This window comes from Scylla paramamosain, chromosome 9, assembly GCF_035594125.1.
Source record: "Scylla paramamosain isolate STU-SP2022 chromosome 9, ASM3559412v1, whole genome shotgun sequence".
NCBI lineage: Eukaryota > Metazoa > Arthropoda > Malacostraca > Decapoda > Portunidae > Scylla > Scylla paramamosain.
In genome coordinates this window covers 30,592,840-30,617,850 of record NC_087159.1, presented here as the reverse complement: position 1 = coordinate 30,617,850, position 25,011 = coordinate 30,592,840, and the positions used below count along the sequence as shown (strand labels likewise).

The 25,011-nt window shown below is 39.7% G+C and overlaps 1 protein-coding gene and 1 long non-coding RNA gene across 16 annotated transcripts; one reads left to right on the top strand and one right to left on the bottom strand.

The window, feature by feature from the left end:
* The first annotated feature begins 438 nt into the window (after window positions 1-438).
* LOC135103877 (probable ATP-dependent RNA helicase DDX52) lies at window positions 439-21,451 on the top strand. 15 transcript variants are annotated; one of them, XR_010270224.1, is made up of 16 exons: window positions 439-591; window positions 1,191-1,548; window positions 1,678-1,765; window positions 2,911-2,996; window positions 10,080-10,157; window positions 11,305-11,449; window positions 11,638-11,752; window positions 15,955-16,058; window positions 16,222-16,300; window positions 16,597-16,800; window positions 17,192-17,282; window positions 17,789-17,911; window positions 18,084-18,310; window positions 18,989-19,153; window positions 19,348-19,579; window positions 19,820-21,451. XR_010270224.1 is itself a non-coding variant. In XM_064010803.1 (15 exons), exons 2-15 carry the CDS (start codon window positions 1,462-1,464, stop codon window positions 19,875-19,877), a joined length of 1,650 nt encoding a protein of 549 aa, XP_063866873.1. In that variant the 5' UTR covers window positions 443-591; window positions 1,191-1,461; the 3' UTR covers window positions 19,878-21,451. The 15 variants fall into 15 exon arrangements, 6 of the variants coding, with proteins under 6 accessions (XP_063866873.1, XP_063866869.1, XP_063866870.1 ...); XR_010270219.1 differs by having other exon boundaries at window positions 1,119-1,548; XR_010270220.1 differs by having other exon boundaries at window positions 1,116-1,548.
* Window positions 21,412-25,011, bottom strand: LOC135103878 (uncharacterized). The gene is made up of 3 exons (XR_010270228.1): window positions 24,873-25,011; window positions 21,999-22,073; window positions 21,412-21,456 (listed from the first exon to the last, which is right to left on the bottom strand). It is a non-coding gene; the product is annotated as an uncharacterized LOC135103878 (long non-coding RNA).

Here is a 25,011-nt window from a genome sequence, read left to right as displayed (position 1 = left end):
AGCACCAGAATAGTGCTATCATTCATGCCGGATGTGTTAAGGCTAGCACACATATACAGTTGGAGAGGAGTATCAAAACATCTCAATTGTAGGTAGATTGACCACCTCTTTCTTATTCCACAACTTTAAGGAGAGTGGTATGTTGTGCGGACCTTGTCACTTTTTTTTTTTTTTCATCGTCTTTGGCCTGTATCACAGTTACTTAAAAAAAAGTAACCTATATACAAGAGGCCGGCAATCCCATACAGGGTAGCCCAAAATTTTCTCAGCCAGGAAATAAAAATACTTATATGCTGCCACTATTCCCTTCGTGTCGCAAGAGGCCATTAGGGGATGGAGCGATGGGATCAGGAACGACCACCTCTGCATTTTGTTCTACGAACAATCAAAGCAAGCAAACAGTAATAATAAAACTTTTCATTAGTACAAATAGGTGAATGGAATAGTCTGCCATAAAATCATGACTGGTGGACGTTTTCCGTGAAAGAAGGTAAACACAGCTAGCTGATCAGACAGCTCGCAGTGTGCATCACGCGAGCCACGTGGGTAAGGTGTGTTGGGATTAATGTCGAGCAGTGTGACGAGGGAACGGTAAAGTACCGCGTGCTTTTGTTATGTATTGCTTTGTGATGGTGCAAATGACTGTTATACCTGCGGTGGAAACAAGAAAAATGGAGAGTAGACACGGGCGTGGGTACAAATTGTGAAGTCGGGTAATACTGTATTGGGTTTAGAGTGATGCAATTCTAGGGTGTGGCTTTGCTTGCCTTTTGATTACTTACCAGGTGACAACCAGAGAGACAAGGAAGTCATTGTTCATAGTATGTGAACTGCGCGATGAACCGGTCATAGTTAAACAGGCTAGAGCTGGCTATGGATGGGGAAGCCCAGCAGATGTCCTTTGAGGCAGGAGGAGGCCACCGCAAAGATCTACGTAGATTCTACATGAATAGTGTTGGGTTCGGATAATGATAGTTTGCAGGAACCCTAAGTCAGTTTTGATAATTTCATACTGTGGGCAATTCAACCAAAAATGTAAGATTTTGTAAGGTGTTTGCAGAAGTAGGAAGAGAGACTAGAACCTTTAGTTTTACCCCCTTCCTCTATTTTCCTAGTAGGTATGTGTGAGAGAATACCATTCCTGGGGTCACACCAACTGGGTGACTCTGCTAAAATCTCAAGATTCACAGGACAACAGGTGCAAATGTCTTGGGTTTGGTGACCTCTTGGCTCACTGTTCATCATTTATCCTGTGACTCATACATGTGCTGTGCAAACAAAAATAGTGTGTGCAGCTCCACCAATACTATACACATTATGAATCTCAGCAATCCTAATGTGTATTGCTGCAATATATAAAGTGTAGCTGTGTGATCAGTGCCTGCTAAGGGGTACACTTGCATAAGCATCTTGAAAGGAATTAGTGTGCCCTGTACTGGAACTGTTGGTGTATTTGACATCATGAATTCCTATGACATATTCAAGAAACTAACCAAAGGAATCAAGTTTGACCATAAGCGATTTAAAGATGACTTCAGAAAGCTTGGGGTGAGTTTTAACTCTTATTATTGATTGATATTGAGTTTACTGAATATGATGTAACAGAAATAAGGGATGTATTCATTGCAATACATAGCACAGTAGATGTGTGTACGAGTCATTTGAACTTTCCTACAGCTTCAGCCATCATCAGCAGTGCCAGCTAAAGTCATTGTGCCCTTGGATGAACAGCTGGAGGACGACACAGGGCAGAAAGACCAACAGGGTGAGGATGCTGCTTACAGTTTAGTATTGTTATGCCCTCAGCCTTCTCAAGGGTGTTGGTAGCCATCAGTTGAGGGGTGGACATAAACCCACCTGGCAGGGTGCAAGTGGGCTCTTTGTGTGTGTGTGTGGGTAGGCAGGCCACTTCAGCTGGTCCTGCCTCAACTGACTGGCCATGCACAGCTGCCCCACCACCTCACCTGCACCCAGAATGTATCTCACACACACACACACACACACACACACACACACACACACACACACACACACACACACACACACACACACACACACACACACACACACACACACACACACTAGAATCCTACATCCAAACCACCCAAACCCCACTATCAGAACACTATCTTTATAATGTTTACTTACAGTCAGTTGTATCTTGCACATATGAAATGGAATCCAAGAAAAATTCCAGAACAGTCATCCAATTCAGTCTAAAAAATATCAGTAAAAAAAATGCAACTGATTAAATGAGAAGTGACTAAGATTGCAATTGTGATGCCCTGCCTTGGAACATGATTATGGAAATGTTAAGAACTTGATCTGAAGGCAAGATAAATTGGCTCTGAGAGGTTTTTGCCAGAGATCAGGCCTCTGTCAGAGCACTCGTGGAAATGCGAGTCCAGCACCTTTACCAATGAGACCAAGATGATGACTAAGATCCAAGTGGATTTTGGCTGGCCTTGACCGCCCTTCCTCTACAGTCTACATCAAGCATAGAGAACCATTTGTTATTGTATGCCTAAAGATGCTTCTTCCTATGGTAGATGATCTGGTCACTCTAAGCTGCTGTATTTCCTGTGCATCATAAAGGAGCATAAAGAGTTGAGGAATAAGAAACTTCCTTTGTATTCATATTCCCACACAAAGATATGACATGACCTCTTGTCAGGGGAAAAGTACCTTCCTTCACAAGGGATCTCAGCTTGGTATAGATACTGTAGATGGTGAATGCCTAGTAATTTGCATCAGGTATTTCATATACACATTTTATTTATTTATTTATTTTTACTTTTTTCTTATTTTTTTATTCTTTGTTTCCCTCCTTTCTTTCTTGCTTGCTTTCTTTTGTTCTCTATTTATGTATATATATTTGCTTATTTATTTATTTATGTATTTTTACTGCAGAAGGGGTAGAAAAAAAGGCCAGGTTGAAGAGGAAAAAGAAGGGAAAGAATGACCAGCAGAAGCAGTTGATGTTACAGCAACAAGAGGTATGCTCAAATATTTCCTGTAGGACTCTTTATGGTGAATCTGGTCTGCCATAAGCATGTGGTTCTGCCATAAGGATGTGGTTGTAATGTTAGAAATGAATTAATGACAAGCAGACATGCTTTATAAAGTATACTGTGGTTAATTGCTCAGTGCAGAACCTGTGGAGAACTGGAACATTTCCCTTTGTGTCTCACAACACAAGGGGACAGTCACAGCCTACCCTCTAAAGACAACTCTCTTCCTTCACACAAAACTACAAGTACCTAATTACACACACATCCTTCACTCAAATTTAAAAATTATACATCCTCAGAGTCTCCATCTGGGAAAGGGACCATAAATGTCCCCAGGTTGGACTGCTCTTGTGGTATCGACCATAAGTGTCTTGATACCCCCTTGAACTTTTCCTTCATTAACTGATGCAACATTTGCAGTCTTAGTTCTAATTTTCAATCTATAGAACACCATCTTTCCTCTACTAAACTTCATCTTTTCCACACTGAAACACAGGCGTCTTAGGCAACTGACAGTAGCCCTTTTCTGTTTCCTCCTACTTTCTCTATCCTCATTTTCAATCCAAAGCTGGATTTATTTACATTTATCTGTGCTGTATACCTCTCACCTAACTTCCCTGACTATAAGAAATTCTTTGATTACTTAACTTCCAAAGTGGAATACATTCTGACTCTTCCTTTTTGCAGAGATCTTCATTCTTGGAGACTTCAATGTTCACCAGCTTTTGCTTTCCTCTCCCTTCACTGACCGCCCTGGTGAACTAGCCTTTAACTTTGCTGTCCTCCACAATCTAGAGCAATTGATGCAACACCCTATTTGTGTTCCTGAGCCTCTTGGAGATGCACCCAACATTTTTGACCTTTTCCTAACCTCTAATACTTCTGCTTATGCTGTTTACTCTATTTTCTCTGTTGAGCTCCTCCAATCACCATCTCATATCTGTATCTTGTCTTATTGCTCCAATCCCTCCTCAGGATCCCTCTAAGTGGAGGTGCCTCTGAAACATAAGAAACATATAAGAAACATAAGAAATAAGGGAAGCTGCAAGAAGCCATAAATCCATCTAATATTCTATTAAAAAGCTTCTTAATGTCTTAGCACTAACAACTTGATTACTGAGCCCATTCCATTCATCTACCACTCTATTTGAGAACCAATTTCTTCCTATATCCTTTTTAAACCAAAATTTTTCAAGCTTGAACCTGTTATTTACTGATCCTAAGAATTTTGCTTATGTCCCCCTTGTTATAACCCTTATACCACTTAAAGACTTCTATCAGGTCCCCTCTTAACCTACGTCTTTAGAGAATGTAAATTTAACAGCTTCATTCTCACCTCATAAGGAATACTCCTCATCCCCTGTATCCTTTTAGTCATTCTCCTTTGTACTGATTCTAATAGACCTATATCCTTCCTGTAATATGGGGACCAGAACTACACAGCATAGTCTAGATGAGGTCTGACCAGCGTCAAATATAACATTAATATAACTTCGGGCCTTCTACTTTTGATACTCCTAAAAATTAATCCTAATACCCTATTTGCTCTGTTTCTGGTTTCTATGAATTGCTTTCTTAGATGGAACTCAGAGTTAACTATTACTCCTAAATCTTTTTCGTACCCTGAACCTACCAGAGCTTCATTGTTTATTTTGTACCTACTGTGTGGGTTTCCTCTCTCTATGCTAAGTACTTTGCATTTGTTGATATTAAACTGCATTTGCCATCTGTCTGTCCATTCGTTCATCCTATCTAAATGTGCCTGCAAGGCAATGGCATGAAACACTTTGACTCCAAGCTCTGTCGAGCTCCAGCCCCCACCAGCGAGTTGCCTCCCGCCATGCCAGTCTTGACAAAACTGGCTTTTAGGTCTAAGGAAGTCATGAGACTACTTTTAGCACTCGACTCCCATGGCGGCACGGATCCGCTTGGGATGTTTCCTATGTTTCTGAAGGAAACAGCTGCAGTTCTTGCTCCCAAACTGAGTGCAGTCTTCAGACGCCTAATCCTGACCGGTAGTTTCCCCATGTGCTGGAGAAATGCGAACATCACAGTGATCCCTAAAGGCTCTCCATCATCTGATGCCAGCAACTATAGACCAATCTCTATCACGCCGTTACTTTCTAAGATCTTTGAACATGTTATTTCTGATCATCTCTCTCGTTACCTTGAACACTCTCATTTGATACCAGCTAATCAGTTTGCTTATCGGAAGAACCTAGGGACTACGGATGCGCTACTCACTATCTCTCATAAGATTCAGCAAGCTCTTGACTGTGGGCATGAAGCCAGGGTAGTCCAACTTGATTTCTCTGCAGCTTTTGACCGAGTCAACCATGCCGGTCTTCTCAGGAAGCTGCAATCTTTTGGTGTCGGTGGCCCGGTACTGTCCATCTTGACTCAATTTTTGACCCACCGCACCCACCGTGTGTGCGTTGATAGTTGCTACAGTGACTGGTACAGCGTCCACTCAGGTGTTCCCCAGGGTAGCGTACTGGGACCTCTGCTGTTCAATGTCTACACTTCCGATCTACTACAAATCACTAGCAATCCTATTTACGGATATGCAGATGATGTGACACTTGTTGCTACTGTTGAGTCACCGAATTCACGTTTTGATGTTAGTACATCCCTGAATGAGGATCTCAGACGTATATCTGACTGGTGTCGCACCTGGAACATGAAACTGAATGCATCAAAATCAAAATGCTTGTGTATTTCACGCTCTCGCACGCTAAATCCCCTTCACGGCCCTCTGCTTGTTGATGGCGCGCCTCTGACAATATGTGATGAGCTTGATATTTTGGGTGTCAGATTCGACTCAAAACTGTCTTTTGAACGGCACATCAGGCGTCTTGTCAGTTCTGCCTCGCAAAAGCTTGGCGTTGTGAGGAAGGCTTACCGGATTTTCGGTGACCAGTCTATCTCTGCCAGCTGCTTCCGGTGTTTTATTCTTCCACTGCTGGAGTATTGTGCTCCTGTGTGGTCTTCCACAGCTGTGTCCCACCTCCGTCTCATTGACAGAGTTGTCTCCTCCGCTAGGTTCCTCTGTGGTGGCGAAGCAGCTTGGGATCTTGGTCACCGACGCAATGTCAGCAGTGTCTGCATGCTATATAAGATCCATGCCAACCAGCTTCACCCGCTGAATGCCTCCATCCCAAATGCATTTGTGCCTACCAGAAACACTCGACTTGCGTCAAATTCACATGCACGCTGCTTACAGCAGGTTAGGTGTCACACCAGTCAGTTTCAGCGAAGCTTTGTTCCTTGTGCTGTAAGACTTTGGAACATGCTTGACGAGGGCACATGCACTGCGAGTGATGTGCAAAAATTCAAGTCTGCTTCGAACAAAATCTTGAAGAGTCTAGTTAATTAAACTCTGGTTGCTTTTGCAGCTATACCTGTGATAAATTATGTAACTATACCTGTGATTTTATACCATCAAGTTTTAAGTAGTTATACTACATTTACTCGTGTTGTCTGACATATATTAAATAAGTCAGAATTGTTGATTTTTTTTGTTGAATTTTTTTGTGAGTTTTAATAATTCTCAGTTCGTTGAGGCGTTCTTTATAATTGTTTAACCTATTTTCTCCTCCTGCTCTGATTTCATCCTACTATTGTGCTAATTGCTTTTCCTTTCTTCTTTCTACGGTCAAGGTGGGTGGGGGTTGTCATCTGGCAACTTATAGCGCTTGCGCTCGTCCCACTCTGCCTTCTCCATTATGTTTAATAATAATAATAATAATCCAATTCTGACCCAATTAATCTACCTATCTTCGTGTCATCCACAAGTTTACTAACATCATTACTAATTCCACTATCCAAGTCATATATATATATATATATATATATATATATATATATATATATATATATATATATATATATATATATATATATATATATATATTAAAAACAACAATGGCCATAATACTGATCCCTGTGGCACCCCACTAATTACATTACCCCACTCAGATTTAGACAGATAACCTTATCCAGGCTAGCACCTTCCTATCTATCCCATGCACCCTAACCTTTCTCAGGAGCCTCTGATGGGGTACCTTGTCAAACACTTTACTAAAGTCCAGATATAGGATGTCATAACTATCACCATTATCTGCTGCCTCATAAACTTTACTGTAAAAACTAACAAGTTCATCAGGCAAGACTTCCCCTTCATGAAGCCATGTTATGACTGATTTATCAAGTTATGTTTGTCTAAATGCTCCCTAAAGCTCTTTGCTATTATTGACTCCATTATTTTACCTACAACAGAAGTTAAGCAGACAGGTCTATAATTAGACATTAAAGTTTTATCTCCTCTCTTAAAGATGGGTACTACATTAGCCTGCCTCCACATTATCGGTACCTCACCTGACTCAAGTGATTTCCTAAAGACAGAAACTAATGGTTCACTAATAACCTCTTTGCATTCCTTAAGTACTCTGGGATATATTTCATTTGGTCCTGGTGTCTTGAACTTTTTAAACCTATTTATTTCCTGTTGCACATCTCCTTAGTAATGGTAATATCTGTCAGCTTCTCATTCTCAACTGCTCCAAACATCTGCACACTATTCTGCATACCCTGCATGTTTTCCTGGGTGAAGACAGTTAAAAAATAATCATTCAGAATTTTACTAATCTCCTCTCCTGAACTAACCAGCTCCCCATCTGCTGTCTTTAATGGACCTATTGTTTCCTTATTCTTCCTCTGATATATCTGATAAAATCCTTTGGGGTCCATCTTTGCCTGGCTGGCTATCTTTAATTTATAATTGCTTTTAGCTTTCCTCATTGACCTCCTGACTGTTCTAACTAATTCATTATAATGTGGCCTTAAAACCTCTTCCCCTAACTTTAATCTCTTATATATACTTCTCTTCCACCCTATATAGTGTCCTCACAGTGCCTCTGCTAGTTGGGGGGACCTTAGGAGGTATTTTGCTGATTTCCCTTGGGATGACTACTGCTTCCATGTCAGAAACCCATCTCTGTGTTCTAAGAGCATAACAGAGGTGATAGTGTCTGGCATGGAGGCATACATTCCCTCACTCTTTTTCTCAACCTAAACCTTCCAAACCTTGGTTTAGCACAGCCTGTTCTCTTGCTATACATGATAGAGAAGTGGCCCATAAAAGGTACTTGAGCCTTCCATCACAACAATCTCATGCTTTTTATATTTCCGCCCAGAACCATGCCAAGTCTGTTCTCCAACTAGCCAAAAACTTCTTCATTAATAGAAAGTGTCAAAATCTTTCAATCTCTAACTCCCTTCATGACTTCTGGTACCTAGCCAAAAACATTTCCAATAACTTTGCTTCTTCTTTCCTTCCTTTATTTCAACTAGATGGCACCACTGCTATCACATCTATCTCTAAAGCTGAACTTTTCGCTCAAACCTTTTACTAAAACCTCTACCTAGGACGACTCAGGCCTTGTTCCTCCCTCTCCTCCACAATCTGACTACTTCATGCTACTTATTAAAATTCTTCACAGTGATGTTTTCCATGCCTTCGCTGGCCTAAGCCCTTGGAAGGCTTATGGGCCTGATGGGTTCCCTCCTATTGTTCTCTGAAACTGTGCCTCCATGCTTTCACCTTGCCTAGTCAGATTCTTCCATCTCTGCCTGTCAACATTTACCATTCCTTCTTGCTGGAAGTTTGCCTACATTCAGCCTGTTCCTAAAAAGGGTGACCATTCTATCACTCAAACCACCATCTTATTGGTTTAATTTCCTGCCTATCTAAAGTTTTTGAATCTATCCTCAACAGAAAGATTTTTAAACATCTATCACTTCACAAACTTCTATCTGATTGCCAGTATGGGTTCCGTCAAGACCACTTTGCTCATGATCTGGTTTTCCTTACTGAGTCTTGGTCATCCTCTTTTAGAGATTTGGTGAAACTTTTGCTGTTACCATAAACATATCAAAAGCTTTTGATAGAATTTGACACAAAGCTTTGATTTCCAAACTACCCTTGTATGGGTTCTATCCTTCTCTCTGTAATTTCATCTCGGGTTTCCTTTCTGACCATTCTTTTGCTGCTGTGGTAGACGGTCACTGTTCTCCTAAATCTATTAACAGTGGTGTTCCTCAGGGTTCTGTCCTGTCACCGACTCTCTTCCTGTTATTCATCAATGATCGAACCAAACTTCTTGTCCTTTCCACTCCTACACTAATGATGCCACCCTGCACTTTTCCACATCTTTTTGTAGACATCCAACCCTTCAGGAAGTAATTTTCAATCTGTAGAACACCACCTCTCCTCTTCTAAACCTCATCTTCTTTTCCTCACTGAAACTCAGGTGTCTGAGGCAACTGACAGTAGCCTATTTTCTGTTCCCTCCTACTTTCTCTATTCTCATTTTCGATCCAAAAGCTGGATGCTGCATTTATGTACGCAATGATTTAACCTGCTCTCATGCCCACGCTCTTGAATCTTCCGAGTTTTCCACCATCTGGCTATGACTACAAAGTCACTCTCATACTAAATTTATCTGTGCTGTATACCTCTCACCTAACTCCTCTGACTATAAGAAATTCTTTGACTACTTAACTTCCAAAGTGGAGCACATTCTGACTCTCTTCCCTTTTGCAGGGATCTCCATTCTTGGAGACTTCAATGTTCACCACCAGCTTTGGCTTTCCTCTTCCTTCATTGACCATCCTGGTGAACTAGCCTACAACTTTGCTATCCTCCATGACCTAGAGCAATTGGTGCAACACCCTACTCGTATTCCTGACCGTCTTGGAGATACGCCCAACATTCTTGACCTTTTCCTGACCTCTAATCCTTCTGCTTATGCTGTCACCCTTTCTTCTCCGTTGGGCTCCTCCAATCACAATCTCATATCTATACCTTGTCCTATCAATTCAACTTCCTTTAAACAAAAAATTGAGATTCCCTTTCAATTTGGCATGTGTTAGATTACTGTGGCTTGTGAAATAATTTTTTCTAGGGAATGCAATACAGAGAATAGGAAAGACTACTTTGTGTGTCTTCATTATTCTGAATGGTGTATGATGGCAATAGCAGGATATGACAATGTCAATGTCTTACAGATCAGACGGCAGAGGCGTCAGCTGGGGATCCAGGTGTGGGGGACAGATATTCCAGCACCTTTAGAAAAATTCTCACAAGTAAGTTGTTTGTAGATTTGATGATAGAGCATCTGTAATCATTGCAATTATTCTTTCTTGTATAATAATCATGTATAATAATCATTCAGAGTTCAGAAAGATGGAGATGAGTCCTGTAGCAAGTTACTACTTAGTATATTCTTCCCCTATGTGTATTTATATTATTGTATTATGAAGCAAAACCAGGTTCATGTTTGCACAAAGTCTGTGTGTTTGTGGGACTTTCAGAGATGCCCAGTGTTGTAAAGTTTTCCCTGCTGGGCTTCCTTCTGTTAGTGTTCTGTACTCTTGGCAGTGTTCATGTTGTTGCTTCCTTTTATATATATATATATATATATATATATATATATATATATATATATATATATATATATATATATATATATATATATATATATATATATATATATATATATATATATATATATATATATATATATATATATATATATATATATATATATATATATATATATATATATATATATATATATATATATATATATATATATATATATATATATATATATATATATATATATATATATATATATATATATATATATATATATATATATATATATATATATATATATATATATATATATATATATATATATATATATATATATATATATATATATATATATATATATATATATATATATATATATATATATATATATATATATATATATATATATATATATATATATAGCTAAAGAGAGAGAGAGAGAGAGAGAGAGAGTGAGTGGTAACATTTTAGTTTTACAGAATGATGACTACTCTACCCCTTTTTACTCAGATTGTTACTTTGTATTTATACTGTTACCTTCCTCTTACTTTATTCTCAGAATGATACCCTACTCTTCCCACAGCTTTTTTTTTTTTTTTTTTTTCATTTGTTTTATTTATTTATTTATTTTATTTATTTATATATTTATGTATTATTGTTATTATTTTATTTTATTTTTTTTAATAGCTTGCTGCATTATACCATTTTTCAAAGCTCATAATTCTGCCATACTCTGCTGCATTTTACCTTGTGGTCTTCTTTCATAACTTACTACTGTATTCTTATTTTTCTCCACACTGTTCTTCTATAATCTTCTGCCTTGTATTATCATTTCATTTGTTTCCTATACAGCTCATCACAGACTATGATGTAAATAGCAAGCTGATAGTCAACCTTAAGGCTCAGGGCCACTCCATCCCCACCCCAGTGCAGGCACAGGCATGGCCTCTCATGCTGCAACGCCGCCACATCCTTGCCTCTGCCCCCACTGGCTCAGGTAGGCACAGCAACAGGCATTGGGAGAAAATGAGGTTCTACACATAATGTTATCACTGATTTTAGTATTCTACTTTTATGTTCATAATTTTCATCACCATCACAGTCTTTTGTGATCTTTCTTTTACTTATCTTTTAGAGTGAACCAAATCAGGTCTCAAAAAGCTTGTCTTTTGTCTTTCATTTCAGGCAAGACTGCAGCCTTCCTGATTCCATTACTGCAAGGACTTGGTGGTCCAAGGAAAAAGGGTTTCAGGGCAGTGATTCTTGCCCCCACTCGGGAACTGGCCTCTCAGATCCATAGGTTAATTGAGCCTCACTAATTCTCACTTCATTTCAAGAATGATATTCTTGTATTGTTCATTTCATACCAGTTTGCTTAACACCCCAGAAACTAAGGAGGAGGCAGTAGGCACCTGCCAAAATGATAATTACTCCCAGTGATGTCTAAAGCACTGGATCAGGAGGTGCTGTGAACTTATCGTTAAACCCAGCTGTGATCTCACTGAACGTTTCCCTTTGTGTTTCACAACACAAGCGGGCAGTCATAGCCTGTCCTCTAAAGACAACTCTCTTCCTCCACACAAAACTACAAGCACTTAATAACACACATACACACCCTTCACTCAAAATTTCAAAATTATCATGGCGACTCCTACACCAGCCTCGGAGTCCCCATCTGGGAAGGGGACCACAAATGTCCCCAGGTCAGACTGCCCTTCTGATGACGACCCTAAGTGTCTTGACACCCCCCTCAACTTTTTCTTCATTAACTTCTGCAACATTTGTGGTCTAAGATCTAATTTTCAATCTGTAGAACACCTCTTCTAAACCTTATCTTCTTTTCCTCACTGAAACTTAGGTGTCTGAAGCAACTGAAAGTAGTCCCTTTTCTGTTCCCTCCTACGTTCTCTATCCTCATTTTCGATCCGAAGCTGGATGTTGCGTTTATGTGCGCAATGACTTAACCTGCTCTCATACCCACGCTCTTGAATCTTCCAAGTTTTCCACCATCTGGCTAAAACTACAGAGTCACTCTCAAACTAAATTTATCTGTGCTGTATACCTCTCACCTAACTCCTCTGACTATAAGAAATTCTTTGACTACTTAACTTCCAAAGTGGAGCACATTCTGACTCTCTTCCCTTTTGCAGAGATCTCCATTCTTGGAAACTTCAATGTTCACCACCAGCTTTGGCTTTCCTCTCCCTTCACTGACCATCCTGGTGAACTAGCCTTCAACTTTGCTATCCTCCACGACCTAGAGCAATTGGTGCAGCACCCTACTTGTATTCCTGACCGTCTTAGACATACGCCCAACATTCTTGACCTTTTCCTAACCTCTAATCCTTCTATTTATGCTGTCACCCTCTCTTCTCTGTTGGGCTCCTTCGACCACAGTCTCATATCTGTATCTTGTCCTATCACTCCAATGCCTCATCAGGATCCCCCTAAGTGAAGGTGCCTCTGGCGTTTTGCCTCTGCTAGTTCGGGGGACCCGAGGAGGTATTTTGCTGATTTTCCTTGGAATGACTACTGTTTCCTTGTCAGAGACCTGTCTTTGTGTGCTGAGCGCATAACAGAGGTGATAGTGTCTGGCATGGAGGCGTACATTCCTCACTCTTTTTTTCTCGACTTAAACCTTCCAAACCTTGGTTTAACACAGCTTGTTCTCATGTTATACATAATAGAGAGGTGGCCCACAAAAGGTACTTAAGCCTTCCATCACCAGAATCTCATGTACTTTATATTTCTGCCCAGAACCATGCCAAGTCTGTTCTCCAACTAGCCAAAAACTCCTTCATTAACAGAAAGTGTCAAAATCTTTCAAGATCTAACTCCCCTTGTGACTTCTGGCATCAAGCCAAAAATATCTCCAATAACTTTGCTTCTTCTTCTTTCCTGCCTTTATTTCAGCCAGATGGCACCACTGCTATCACATCTACTTCTAAAACTGAACTCTTCTCTCAAACCTTTGCTAAAAACTTTACCTTGGATGATTCTGGGCTTGTTCCTCCCTCTCCTCCACCCTCTGACTACTTTATGCTACCTATTAAAATTTTTCGCAATGATGTTTTCCATGCCCTTGCTGGCTTAAATCCTCAGAAAGCTTATGGACCTGATGGGGTCACTCCTATTGTTCTCCGAAACTGTGCCTCCGTGCTTGCACCTTGCCTAGTCAAACTCTTTCAGCTCTGTCTGTCAACATCTACCTTTCCTTCTTGCTGGAAGTTTGCCTGCATTTAGCCTGTTCCTTAAAAGGATAACCATTGTAATCCCTCAAACTACCATCCTATTGCTTTAATTTCCTGCCTATCTAAAGTTTTTGAATCTATCCTCAACAGAAAGATTCTTAAACATCTATCACTTCACAACCTTCTATCTGATTGCCAGTATGGGTTCTGTCAAGGCCGCTCTACTGGTGATCTTCTGGCTTTCCTTACTGAGTTTTGGTTATCCTGTTTTAGAGATTTTGGTGAAACTTTTGCTGTTGCCTTGGACATATCAAAAGCTTTTGATAGTTTCTGGCACAAAGCTTTGATTTCCAAACTACCCTCCTATGGCTTCTATCCTTCTCTTTGTAACTTCATCTCAAGTTTCCTTTCTATTGTTGCTGTGGTAGACAGTCACTGTTCTTCCCTTAAATCTATTAACAGTGGTGTTCCTCAGGGTTCTGTCCTGTCACCCATTCTCTTCTTATTGTTCATTAATGATCTAAACAAAACTTCTTGTCCTATCCACTCCTATGCTGATGATACCACCCTGCACTTTTCCACATCTTTTCATAGACATCCAACCCTTCAGGAAGTAAACATTTCACGCAGGGAAGCCACAGAACACTTGACTTCTGATCTTTCTAAAATTTCTGATTGGGGCAGAGCAAACTTGGTATTGTTCAATGCCTCAAAAACTCAATTCCTCCATCTATCAACTCGACACAACCTTCCAGACAACTATCCCCTCTTCTTCAATGACACTCAACTGTACCCCTCTTCTACACTGAACATCCTTGGTCTGTCCTTTACTTATAATCTGAACTGGAAACTTCACATCTCATGTCTAGCTAAAACAGCTTCTATGAAGTTAGGCGTTCTGAGACGTCTCCGCCAGTTTTTCCTCACCCCCCCCAGCTGCTAACTCTGTACAAGGGCCTTATTTGTCCATGTATGGAGTATGCTTCACATGTCTGGGGGGGTTCCACTCATACTGCTCTTCTAGACAGGGTGGAATCAAAAGCTTTTCGTCTCATCAACTCCTCTTCTCTAACTGACTGTCTTCAACCTCTCTCTCACCGCCGCAGTGTTGCATATCTAGCTGTCTTCTACCGCTATTTTCATGCTAACTGCTCTTCTGATCTTGCTAACTGCATGCCTCCCCTCCTCCCACGGCCTCGCTGCACAAGACTTTCTTTTCTCTCACCCCTGTTGTCCACCTCTCTAACACAAGAGTTAACCAGTATTCTCAATCGTTCATCCCTTTCTGTGGTAAACTCTGGAACTCCCTGCCTGCTTCTGTATTTCCACCTTCCTATGACTTGAATTCCTTCAAGAGGGAGGTTTCAAGACACTTATTCATCAATTTTTGACCACTGCTTTGACCCTTTTATGGGACTGGCATTTCAGTGGGCATTTTTTTTATGAGATTTTTGTTGCCCTTGGCCAGTGTCCTTCCTACATAAAAAAAAAAAAAAAAAGATCTCATCTCTAGCTAAAACAGCTTCTATGAAGTTAGGCATTCTGAGATGTCTCTGCCAGTTTTTCTCATCCCCAGCTGCTAACTCTTTACAAGGGCCTTATCCGTCCATGTATGGAGTATGCTTCTCATATCTGGGGGGGTTCCACTCATACTGCTCTTCTAGACAGGGTGGAATCAAAAGCTTTTCATCTCATCAACTCCTCTTCTCTAACTGACTGTCTTCAGCCTCTCTCTCGTCGCTGCAGTGTTGCATTTCTAGTTCTTTTCTACCGCTATTTGCATGCTAACTGCTCTTCTGATCTTGCTAACTTCATGCCTCCCCTCCTCCCGCGGCCTTGCTACACAAGACTTTCTTCTTTCTCTCACCCCTATTCTGTCCACCTCTCTAATGCAAGAGTTAACCGGTATTCTCAATCATTCATCCCTTTCTCTGGTAAACTTTGGAGCTCCCTGCCTGCTTCTGTATTTCCACCTTCCTATGACTTGAATACCTTCAAGAGAGAGGTTTCAAGACACTTATCCTTCAATTTTTGACCACTGCTTTGGACCCTTTTATGGGACTGGCATCTCAGTGGGCTTTTTTTTTTTTTTTTTTTTTTTTTTTTTTTTTTTTTTGCCCTTGGCCAGTGTCCCTCCTACTTAAAAAAATAAATAAATAAAAAATAAATAAATAAGTAGTACTTTAATGTACCCCTATTTCATTTAACTTTACCCGTCAGTCAGTCATGTGCAATGTGTATATAATTGTTCCATTATTGGGAAACCAAATAGCAAAATTCATATTTGACAGCAAACTATGAACTGTTGCAGGGAATGTGTGAGGCTGGGTGAGGGGCTGGGCATCCGACCTATTGTTATTGCCAATGTCACCAAGGCTAGGCAGAAGTATGGCCCACAGTCTTCACAAAAGTTTGGTGAGTATTGTATCAAAACCATTATCTGTCTTCACCTGGAGGAAGGATGGACAGACCAAAATGTATCCAAACAGTCTAAAATGTGATTAAGATTTTGAAAGTATACAGTGTGCTAGTGAGGCAGGTGAGCAGCTGTCGCAATAACGTGACATGACTCTTGCAGACCTACTAGTGACAACACCAAATCGCCTTGTTCATCTTCTGAAGGAAAGTGTTGAAGGTCCACCTCTCTCCCTGGCTAAGTGAGTAACATCAGGAATATTGACCCTCACTCCTGTTTTTGCCACATGAACAAGCAGGTCTTTCCTCACAGATGCTTCATTCGTGTTTATCTTCTATCGTATATCAGTTATGGTTTCCTTAAGCCTTATTTTAGCCTTTTATGAGCTGTATTTAACTTTCAGCTCAGTATTCACAATTGTTTGAACAAGTAAGATTAGAAAAAATATTAAGAAACTTTTCTATTTTTGCAAGTAGTCACTGGGTAGTAACATGATGTGAACATATCCCAAATCATTCGACCATTTCACTGTTCCAGTGTTGAGTGGCTGGTGGTGGATGAGAGCGATCGGCTCTTTCAAGATGGCCAACGGGGTTTCCGAGATCAGCTGGCTGCAGTATACCAGGCATGTACTGGTCCCTCAGTCACTCAGGCCTTGTTTTCAGCCACCTTTGCTCAATCAGTTCAAGATTGGTGTCGCCTCAACCTCCACAACATGGCCATGGTCTCTGTTGGCCTGAGGTATAATTCAGTTGAATCAGTTTCTGTATTTCTTATAATTTTTATGTATGCTTAACTGTATTCTGGAACTATGTTGCTGTTCTGTGACTGGGAATGTGATCTGTTTTGTACTTTCTGTAGATGGTATCTCCTTATATATATATATATATATATATATATATATATATATATATATATATATATATATATATATATATATATATATTCTCTCTCTCTCTCTCTCTCTCTCTCTCTCTCTCTCTCTCTCTCTCTCTCTCTCTCTCTCTCTCTCTCTCTCTCTCTCTCTCTCTCTCTCTCTCTCTAAATTACAAGTTCCCATTTTACTGATTGAGGGTAAAATGATAATCATCATGTATACTGCCATGACCAAATACCGACTGATGTGTTCCAGAAATTCTGCCTCAGAGGATGTAGAGCAACACCTTCAGTTCTGTGGGAATGAAGGCGGCAAGCTGCATGCACTCAGGGATATCCTGAGGAAGGTCAGTCCTAATACAAGATGATCTGGTTCTTCCTCCTCCCAGAAATATACAGTTAACCTTTTTATACACAGACAGGTTACAAGTAACCAAGCTTCATTCTTTGAACTTAGATTATTTGTTTTCATTCACCACCCAAGTCTCATACTTGGCGATTGTTGACATTGCTATGCTGTCATGAATTATATTTTTACTTCTGTGCTCACTATCCTCCCTTTTATCAATTTCCTATGATCTTGCCCAGGTTTTTTGTGCAAGACATTTCTCTCTCTCTCTCTCTCTCTCTCTCTCTCTCTCTCTCTCTCTCTCTCTCTCTCTCTCTCTCTCTCTCTCTCTCTCTCTCTCTCTCTCTCTCTCTCTCTCAAAATTTTCATCCATTATCTATTTGTCTAAATACTAGGCTTATATTCTCATAAAGGAAAATAGCCAAGACTAGTGCCCTCCACCAACATGAGTGAATTGTTATACTGTATTGCTTCTTCCTGACATGAACACTGCGTGTGCTGCAGGGTTACGAGCCACCAGTGCTGGTGTTTGTTCAGACTAAGGAGCGAGCAAAGGAGTTGTTTCGGGAGTTGATTTATGACAACATCACTGTGGACACTATCCATGCTGACCGCACCCAGAAACAGGTAATGTTCTCCAGGGCATGCACTCATCAGTGATGATGTCTGGTTGTAACACCTTGTGTGTGTGTGTGTGTGTGTGTGTGTGTGTTAGATGGAGTCTGGGTGATTAAAATTCTAAATGAAAGCAGAGTGTGTGAAATATCATCCAATGTGTTTCTTGTTTTCCTGACCTCAGCGAGACAATGTGGTGGCAGCATTCCGTGAGGGCAAGATCTGGGTTTTGATTTGCACGGAGCTGATGTCTCGAGGTGTGGACTTTAAGGGTGTCAATCTGGTCATCAATTATGACTTGCCTCCCACAACCATCAGCTACATCCACCGTGTTGGCCGCACAGGCCGTGCTGGTCGCCGGGGCCAAGCTGTTACCTTTTGGACCATGGAGGACCGTCCCAAACTCAGAAGGTGAGTTTTTTTTTATCCCTTATTTATTTGCTTATTTTTATTTATTTATCTACCTTTTTTTATACATGATTGTTTTTGTTATAGGCTAAGACATGAAGAAGTGCATATTAATATAAGTTTGTAGATGCCTTGTCTTTCCTGCCTTCACCCTTAAGTGTGATTTTAGTTTGATTTGTAGGTAGATGAAGTAGTTTGGAATGTGACGTGATATCTATTATTTTGCATACTACAGGGAGCTCCCTGTTCACAATGGTGTGTAGATGAAGTAGTTTGGAATGTGATGTGATATCTATTATTTTGCATACTACAGGGAGCTCCCTGTTCACAATGGTGTGTAGATGAAGTAGTTTGGAATGTGATGTGATATCTATTATTTTGCATACTACAGGGATCTCCCTGTTCACAGTGGTGTATCATCTGCATTAATGTTCTTCATTTCATGATCTTTTTTTCATTTTCTTTCCTTTCATTATATTTGTTAAGAATGCTTTCAGTTTACTTTTACTGTATACTCACCATAAGTCTCTCTTTCCTATGAACACTTATCTCAGTGATCACTTTCTGAATTATATCACCTACTTGTTTAACATACAGATACAGCAATTATGACAATATTTAAGCCTTGCTTTCCAAAGGTATTTCATGGCAAACTATTGATAGGTGGTGTCTTTGGTTTAGCATTGCCCAAGTGGTGCAGAGCTCTGGCCAGCAAGTGCCTCAGTGGATGTTGGACCTCAAGAAGCCCAGCAAGAATGAAAGGCAACGGATGACAACCCAGCAGCCTGAGCGTGGCCACGTGTCTCGAGCAGTACAACATGAGAAGGTGGCAAAACGGAGAAGAAAGTAAGTGTTCAAACATTTCACATTACAGGACTAAATGCTGATGTTTTATAAGAACATTGGATTACTCTGCCTATTTGTGACTTTTGTCATGGGAAAAAAACTTCACAAGTAGCACTGACGTACATTATGCACATATACTTAATTGCTATTTATTAATTATATCTATGTATTTGGAATCTCCCTGTGGTAAGCAGGAAGGATAGCTTGGTTTCACACACTGCTGCCAGGTCAAAACAACACTGCCACCATATTCCTTATGCATCCTAGAGCATCTACAAGGGACAGAGCTTGGGGATTTGCAACCCTCTCCTCTGTATTCCTGTTTCTATGATGAGACAAGTCATGAAGTTTTATCTAAGCTGTCTGTTTGAAATGGATCTCAGCCTAGTAGAGACAGATGTGCCTGGAATGCAGCAACTAGTGGCTGTCAGTTTTTATGTGTTTTGCATTCTGCATCCTTTTCATGATTGCTCACCTTAAAAGTTTGGGTGGGTCTTCTTGATCATAAGTGATATTGTATCTGAAAATTTCCTTTAGTTTAATGCAAATCTCTCATATCCAGAGTCTTTTTAATATATTCATTACATCCTAGCAAATTAAGAGGGATGCTCCATTATTGCAAGTATATATAAGGTGCTGCAATCTAAAGGTGTTCATTTTCTTCAGGCAGATATTGGAGAAGCGCAAGAAGATGAAGATTGAGAGCAGTGAAGCAGCATATTGATCTCATAGTTGATAACTTGACAGAATACAAAATATAATATACACTTTTAAAACTGAGAGAAGTGTGTTTTATGAATTGTCAATGCAAGTCAAATAAGAATGATCACAGTTAAACAATTTTATTTTGTGCTGCAAAATGTGGTACAGTATAAGAATAGAAAATATTTTTAAAAAATCAACTTAGCCTTGAATTTCACATGAAAATCTGACTCACAGTATCAGCTTCCTGATGAAATAAACATAAGAAGAAAAATATTTTTTTTTATTTCTTTTTTTATATATACTATTACATTCCTTAATTTTTTTATTGTTATATCATTTCAATTGGGGTAACCAGATGGATGGTTATACATTTACCTGTATAATCCTAAATAAGGCACAGCATGTAGACTAACATTATCCTACAAAACCCAGCACTGGGCTCACACCAGATCAACAGAAGGAAATGGACACTTGAGGCTGTTCTGGGCAAGCTACTCTGACTTTAATATTCTTAAAGCCAGAAAGCTAAAGTACAAAGTAAAAGACAAGCAAAACTACTTGGAGTCCATGAAACACACCCTAATAAAGAAAAAGCAAGAAACCTGTGTATAAAGTATTTCTTATTTAAATGTTGTGAATTATTAGTAAATTTATATATGTAGTTATTTTTTTATTTATTTATTTATTTATTTTAAGTAGTGATTGAACACATTGCTGGTGTACATGCACCCAGCACAAAAAAGTGGAAACTGGACAATTCCTAAAAGCTAAATTAAATTATTATTATTTGCATCACAACATAGGGAGCTACATTTGAGAACCATGACTGAGCAGTACTGCTCATACCACACTCCTGTGAATATTTATGAGAGATTCTGCAACAGTTCAAATTATTCTACAGTAAGTATATCTTATAGCAGATTCTATGGCAAAGTTGTATATTGTGCTACAACAGCTTCAGAAAATTATAACTTGTTTTTAATTAACTTTCACTCCTTTTATCACCAATGTCACAATACACAACACAGCCCAACTTGTTTCCAGTACACAGATGAGAGGAATGCACTTTGTCACCTTTAAAAGGAATGTATTGTGTAGATCAAGTATACATTATATTTTAAAAGTTCTTGCTACAGTATAAAAGTTCAGTAGCATTAAATTGTAATAATATTCCAAAATTAACATTTATTATTTGTTTACCTTGATTGATTATAAACATAAAGACCAATGCTTCCTTCAAATTTTCTTATTAGGGCTGGTAATTCAGTTATAGTTACAGTCATCCTCCTATGCTTAACTAAATGGTTAATCATTTCATTTTGGTAAACACTAGTAGTCGATTATAACTCTTACAGAGCAACTGAATATTTAAAAGAGTAAGAAACAAAAAAATAATCTATGCTGACTGCAGGAAGGTGGCTACAGATGGGAATGGCCATCCTGCACCAGTCACTTTAGGTGGTATAGCCGCAATTGGTGCACTTGGGATGGCGGCAGCAGCAGCAGAAGGCAATGATACCCGGGATGATACCAAGGGGAAGAAGCAACAGACAGGTAATCCATGTGCAGCATGAGGCACTATCTTTTATTTTGCCTTTCTGAAGAGGGAGGGATAATAATTGTGCAATCAGAACATCAGCATAAGAAAGTTTTAATACAAACATATATTTTTGACATAATAAATTAAAAGAATGATGGACTGGAGCCTTAGGAGCCAGAATTTCCATACTTGGAGATAAGAGTTCAGGTAGTTTAGTGGGAGCTCGTAGCCACGAGGGCAATAACTTCAGGCTTCATCCTTGACAGTTCCTTAATGAAAAAATTTTGTGCTTCTTCATTTGCCTTAGAAGAGGCTATTAAATCTTCAATTACATGACACTGAGAATACTTCTGCAGTTTGATAGCAGCATTATGGCTGGAAGGGACTTTGTCTGGCTCTAGTTTCAATTAAGGATTCTAAATTCTTTAACTTATTGGATAATTATGGTGAGGATGAAGTCTTGCTGAGGCTTGCCAAAGCCCCTCCACTAGCAAAACAAAAATAAATTAATAAATAAGATAAATAAATAATGATTATAATAATAATAATTATTATTATTTTTATTATTATTATTAATCCAACCCTACATCTCTCACTTACTCTGCAGACAGTGCATGTTCCAGGAGGAAGTGTTTCTGTTGTTACAAGCACTGCTGGGCTAGACATGGTGGTGCTCTGTAGACAAGACAATTATAATGATAAAATGTTTCAAATCAGCTATTCAAGGAAGAAAAAAGTAAGATTGTTTATTAGTAAGGTACAAAGACATAAGTAAACAGGAAAAAGAAGCAAAAAGAAATAACAGAACCTGTACAGAGAACTGTGTAGCTATACGTCAATGAAAAATAAGTTTTTTTATTAGAAAAGTAGCAAATGATTATACAAAGAAACATGAAATAATATATACAGTACTAGCATTTTACAAGGTAAACTAGAACAATTGAGTAACCTCTAGTGTTGAAATATTACAGTATCTAATTAACCACATCAATGTATTCAAGCTTTATCAACGGTTTCTGCAGACCCCTTTCATCTTACATTAGGGAATGCCCACAGATGGGCCCATAACAGGACCATGCCTGAGGAATCACCTGTCACTAGTTGTCAGGTCAGTCAAGTTGTACTATCTTAAATTGTATTCCAAATATCTACATTTGGAGAAAGTATATTTTGTGCATGCACCACATTCTCCTTGGCTGTTGTTATAATGAATAAGAACTCCGATCTATTTATTAATTTCATTTATTATATATATTTTTTAATCGGAACTTGCATTCCCATATCTGCCACTGAAGTCCCCTACACTCATACAATCTAAGCATGAACTTGCTAAATTAAATTTTGAGTGGATTTCAAGGATTTCAAGAATCTGAAACAGAGTAAGTCATGAGTATAGATTTGTCTCGTACCTTACAATCAAACAGCATGCAAGGGGTACATGCACAATATTGTTAATTCTTAATTGTTCAAGTAAACCCACCTATCCTTACCTCGACCCTTTTCCACGAGAGAGAGAGAGAGAGAGAGAGAGAGAGAGAGAGAGAGAGAGAGAGAGAGAGAGAGAGAGAGAGAGAGAGAGAGAGAGAGAGAGAGAGATATTAAAGATAAAACTTTTACAAGAAATGGTGAGCATGAGAAGAGGGAGCCATATGGTATACATATCTTAAAGACTTTAATGTGCTAATTAGGAGAAATGGCTGAGTGCCTGTATAGTATTGGGTGGACCGTTGTTTTCTTTCAACCAATTTGCAATATACTTAAGGCGTGGAGCTATAATTGGATGTTGTAAAAGTCCACCACCCCTTAGTAAATATTACGTGATTACTGCCTAACTGCCCGCCGTCCCACCTTTCCAGTGATAAAGTAACGGCCGTTTACAGGAGGAGCTTGACAACTTTCCTAACCCGCAATAACCTCTTCTACCCGGTATCTCTTTCTAATTAATCCTATGAGTCAAAATTAATGTGAATTTTGCTCTAACTTAACCCAGGGAGATGGAAGGGACGTGAGAGCTCCAATTTTATGTTCCGAATGTGGCATTCATACTCGTCACTAGTTGGTATTCATTATACGTACGCAACATCATTGTAATTATTGTAACACTATCACATGGAAGGACCCTCTTGTGGCTGTATTCCTTAACAAGAAAAACGTCCACTAATCAGCGTCACACGTTTTGTGCCGCTATAATAGCAGTCTGAAGGACGCTCTCTAAACACTGCCGTCATAATTCTCCATGTGTTATTTTATCTTAAAAATGTGTCAATTGTTATATCACAAAAGCTTGTCACGCGTTGGCACGCATTCAGCATAGAGCAACAGGCTGGTAGTGCGTGGTTGCTTCCACTGGATTGGTAATATTGATCGGTGTGACAATCACGTCCCAGACGCGACCCACTGCCACCTTGCCACATCCTTAACCAATACGTTGTTCTTGATCTCAAAAGCAATTTACATACGGGGTAATAAAAGAATAATAACAACACGTTAACATTCAACACTGTACAAATTCTGTCCAATCACATAAGCCAACCTTCTAGTAAGGCCGCACTTTTCCTCCTGTGTGAAGGTCGCCCGCCCGTCCCCACCCACATGAGAATTGCACCATTTTTAGACTGCGTCTTTGGCACAGCCACTTCACTTGCGAGTTTGTCAATAATATTCTATATTTAATAATCCCAAATAGAAATTTTGTACAGCTACCCTAATAATGGTGCACAAGATTATTTTCTTACTTCAACCACGCCCTTGCTTCAACATTTCGATTCAATCATTTAATAAGACGAGTAAAAATATTCTCTAGCTGTAGTTGTCATGTGGACGAATCTTTGTGTGAACTAACCTATATCACTGTTGCTCGTCGGAACTGATCTAATATATATATCAAGTTTGACACTCACGGAAGATGAAAAAATGCAGATACGCCCAGGATACGATTGTCACGTAGCTCTAGTCTCTTTGACAGCTGGAACCGGACTGAATACTAGGGTGTTGGGGCCGCGCCGCGGAGTCGAGAGGAAGGGGACGAGGGAACAGTGGAGGGTGATCGGGAGAGGGGGGAGCTTTGAGGATGGTGTCTCGGGGGGAGGAGGAGGGACAGCAGTTGGGGGTCTCATCTTCCATGGGTGGAGGGAAGTGGGAACCGCGCGTGCAGGCAGGGGGAGGGCTGGTGAGTGCTGATAGTGAAGTCGTCTTTCGCTTAGTAACCAAGCGATATTTTCTAATTATCTTGTACATATGCCTTAAACACAGTGAATCCCTCACGTGCTTTAGTGACGTAAATTATCTGAGAGTCCTCATCCGGTATGTTGCTTTTAGCTGTGACATCACCACATGACCATACCAAGGCTGGGAAGGTAGGGAGGGGGAGACATGGACGGAAAAACGTAACCCTAACTTTTGGTAGAGCGACAGTCTCGAGTTGCCTCTAAACGAGAATTTCTCTTTGATGATAAAGTAACAACTAAAGATTACCTGGTTCTTCAGGACGTGACCACACCTTTACGCTGCGACTAATGTACTGTACGTGGAATCAGTTGTGACGACGAGACGTGATCAGCCCATTCATATTTACAGCCACGTAATGCTGAGAATAGCAACTAAAGTTTTAAGA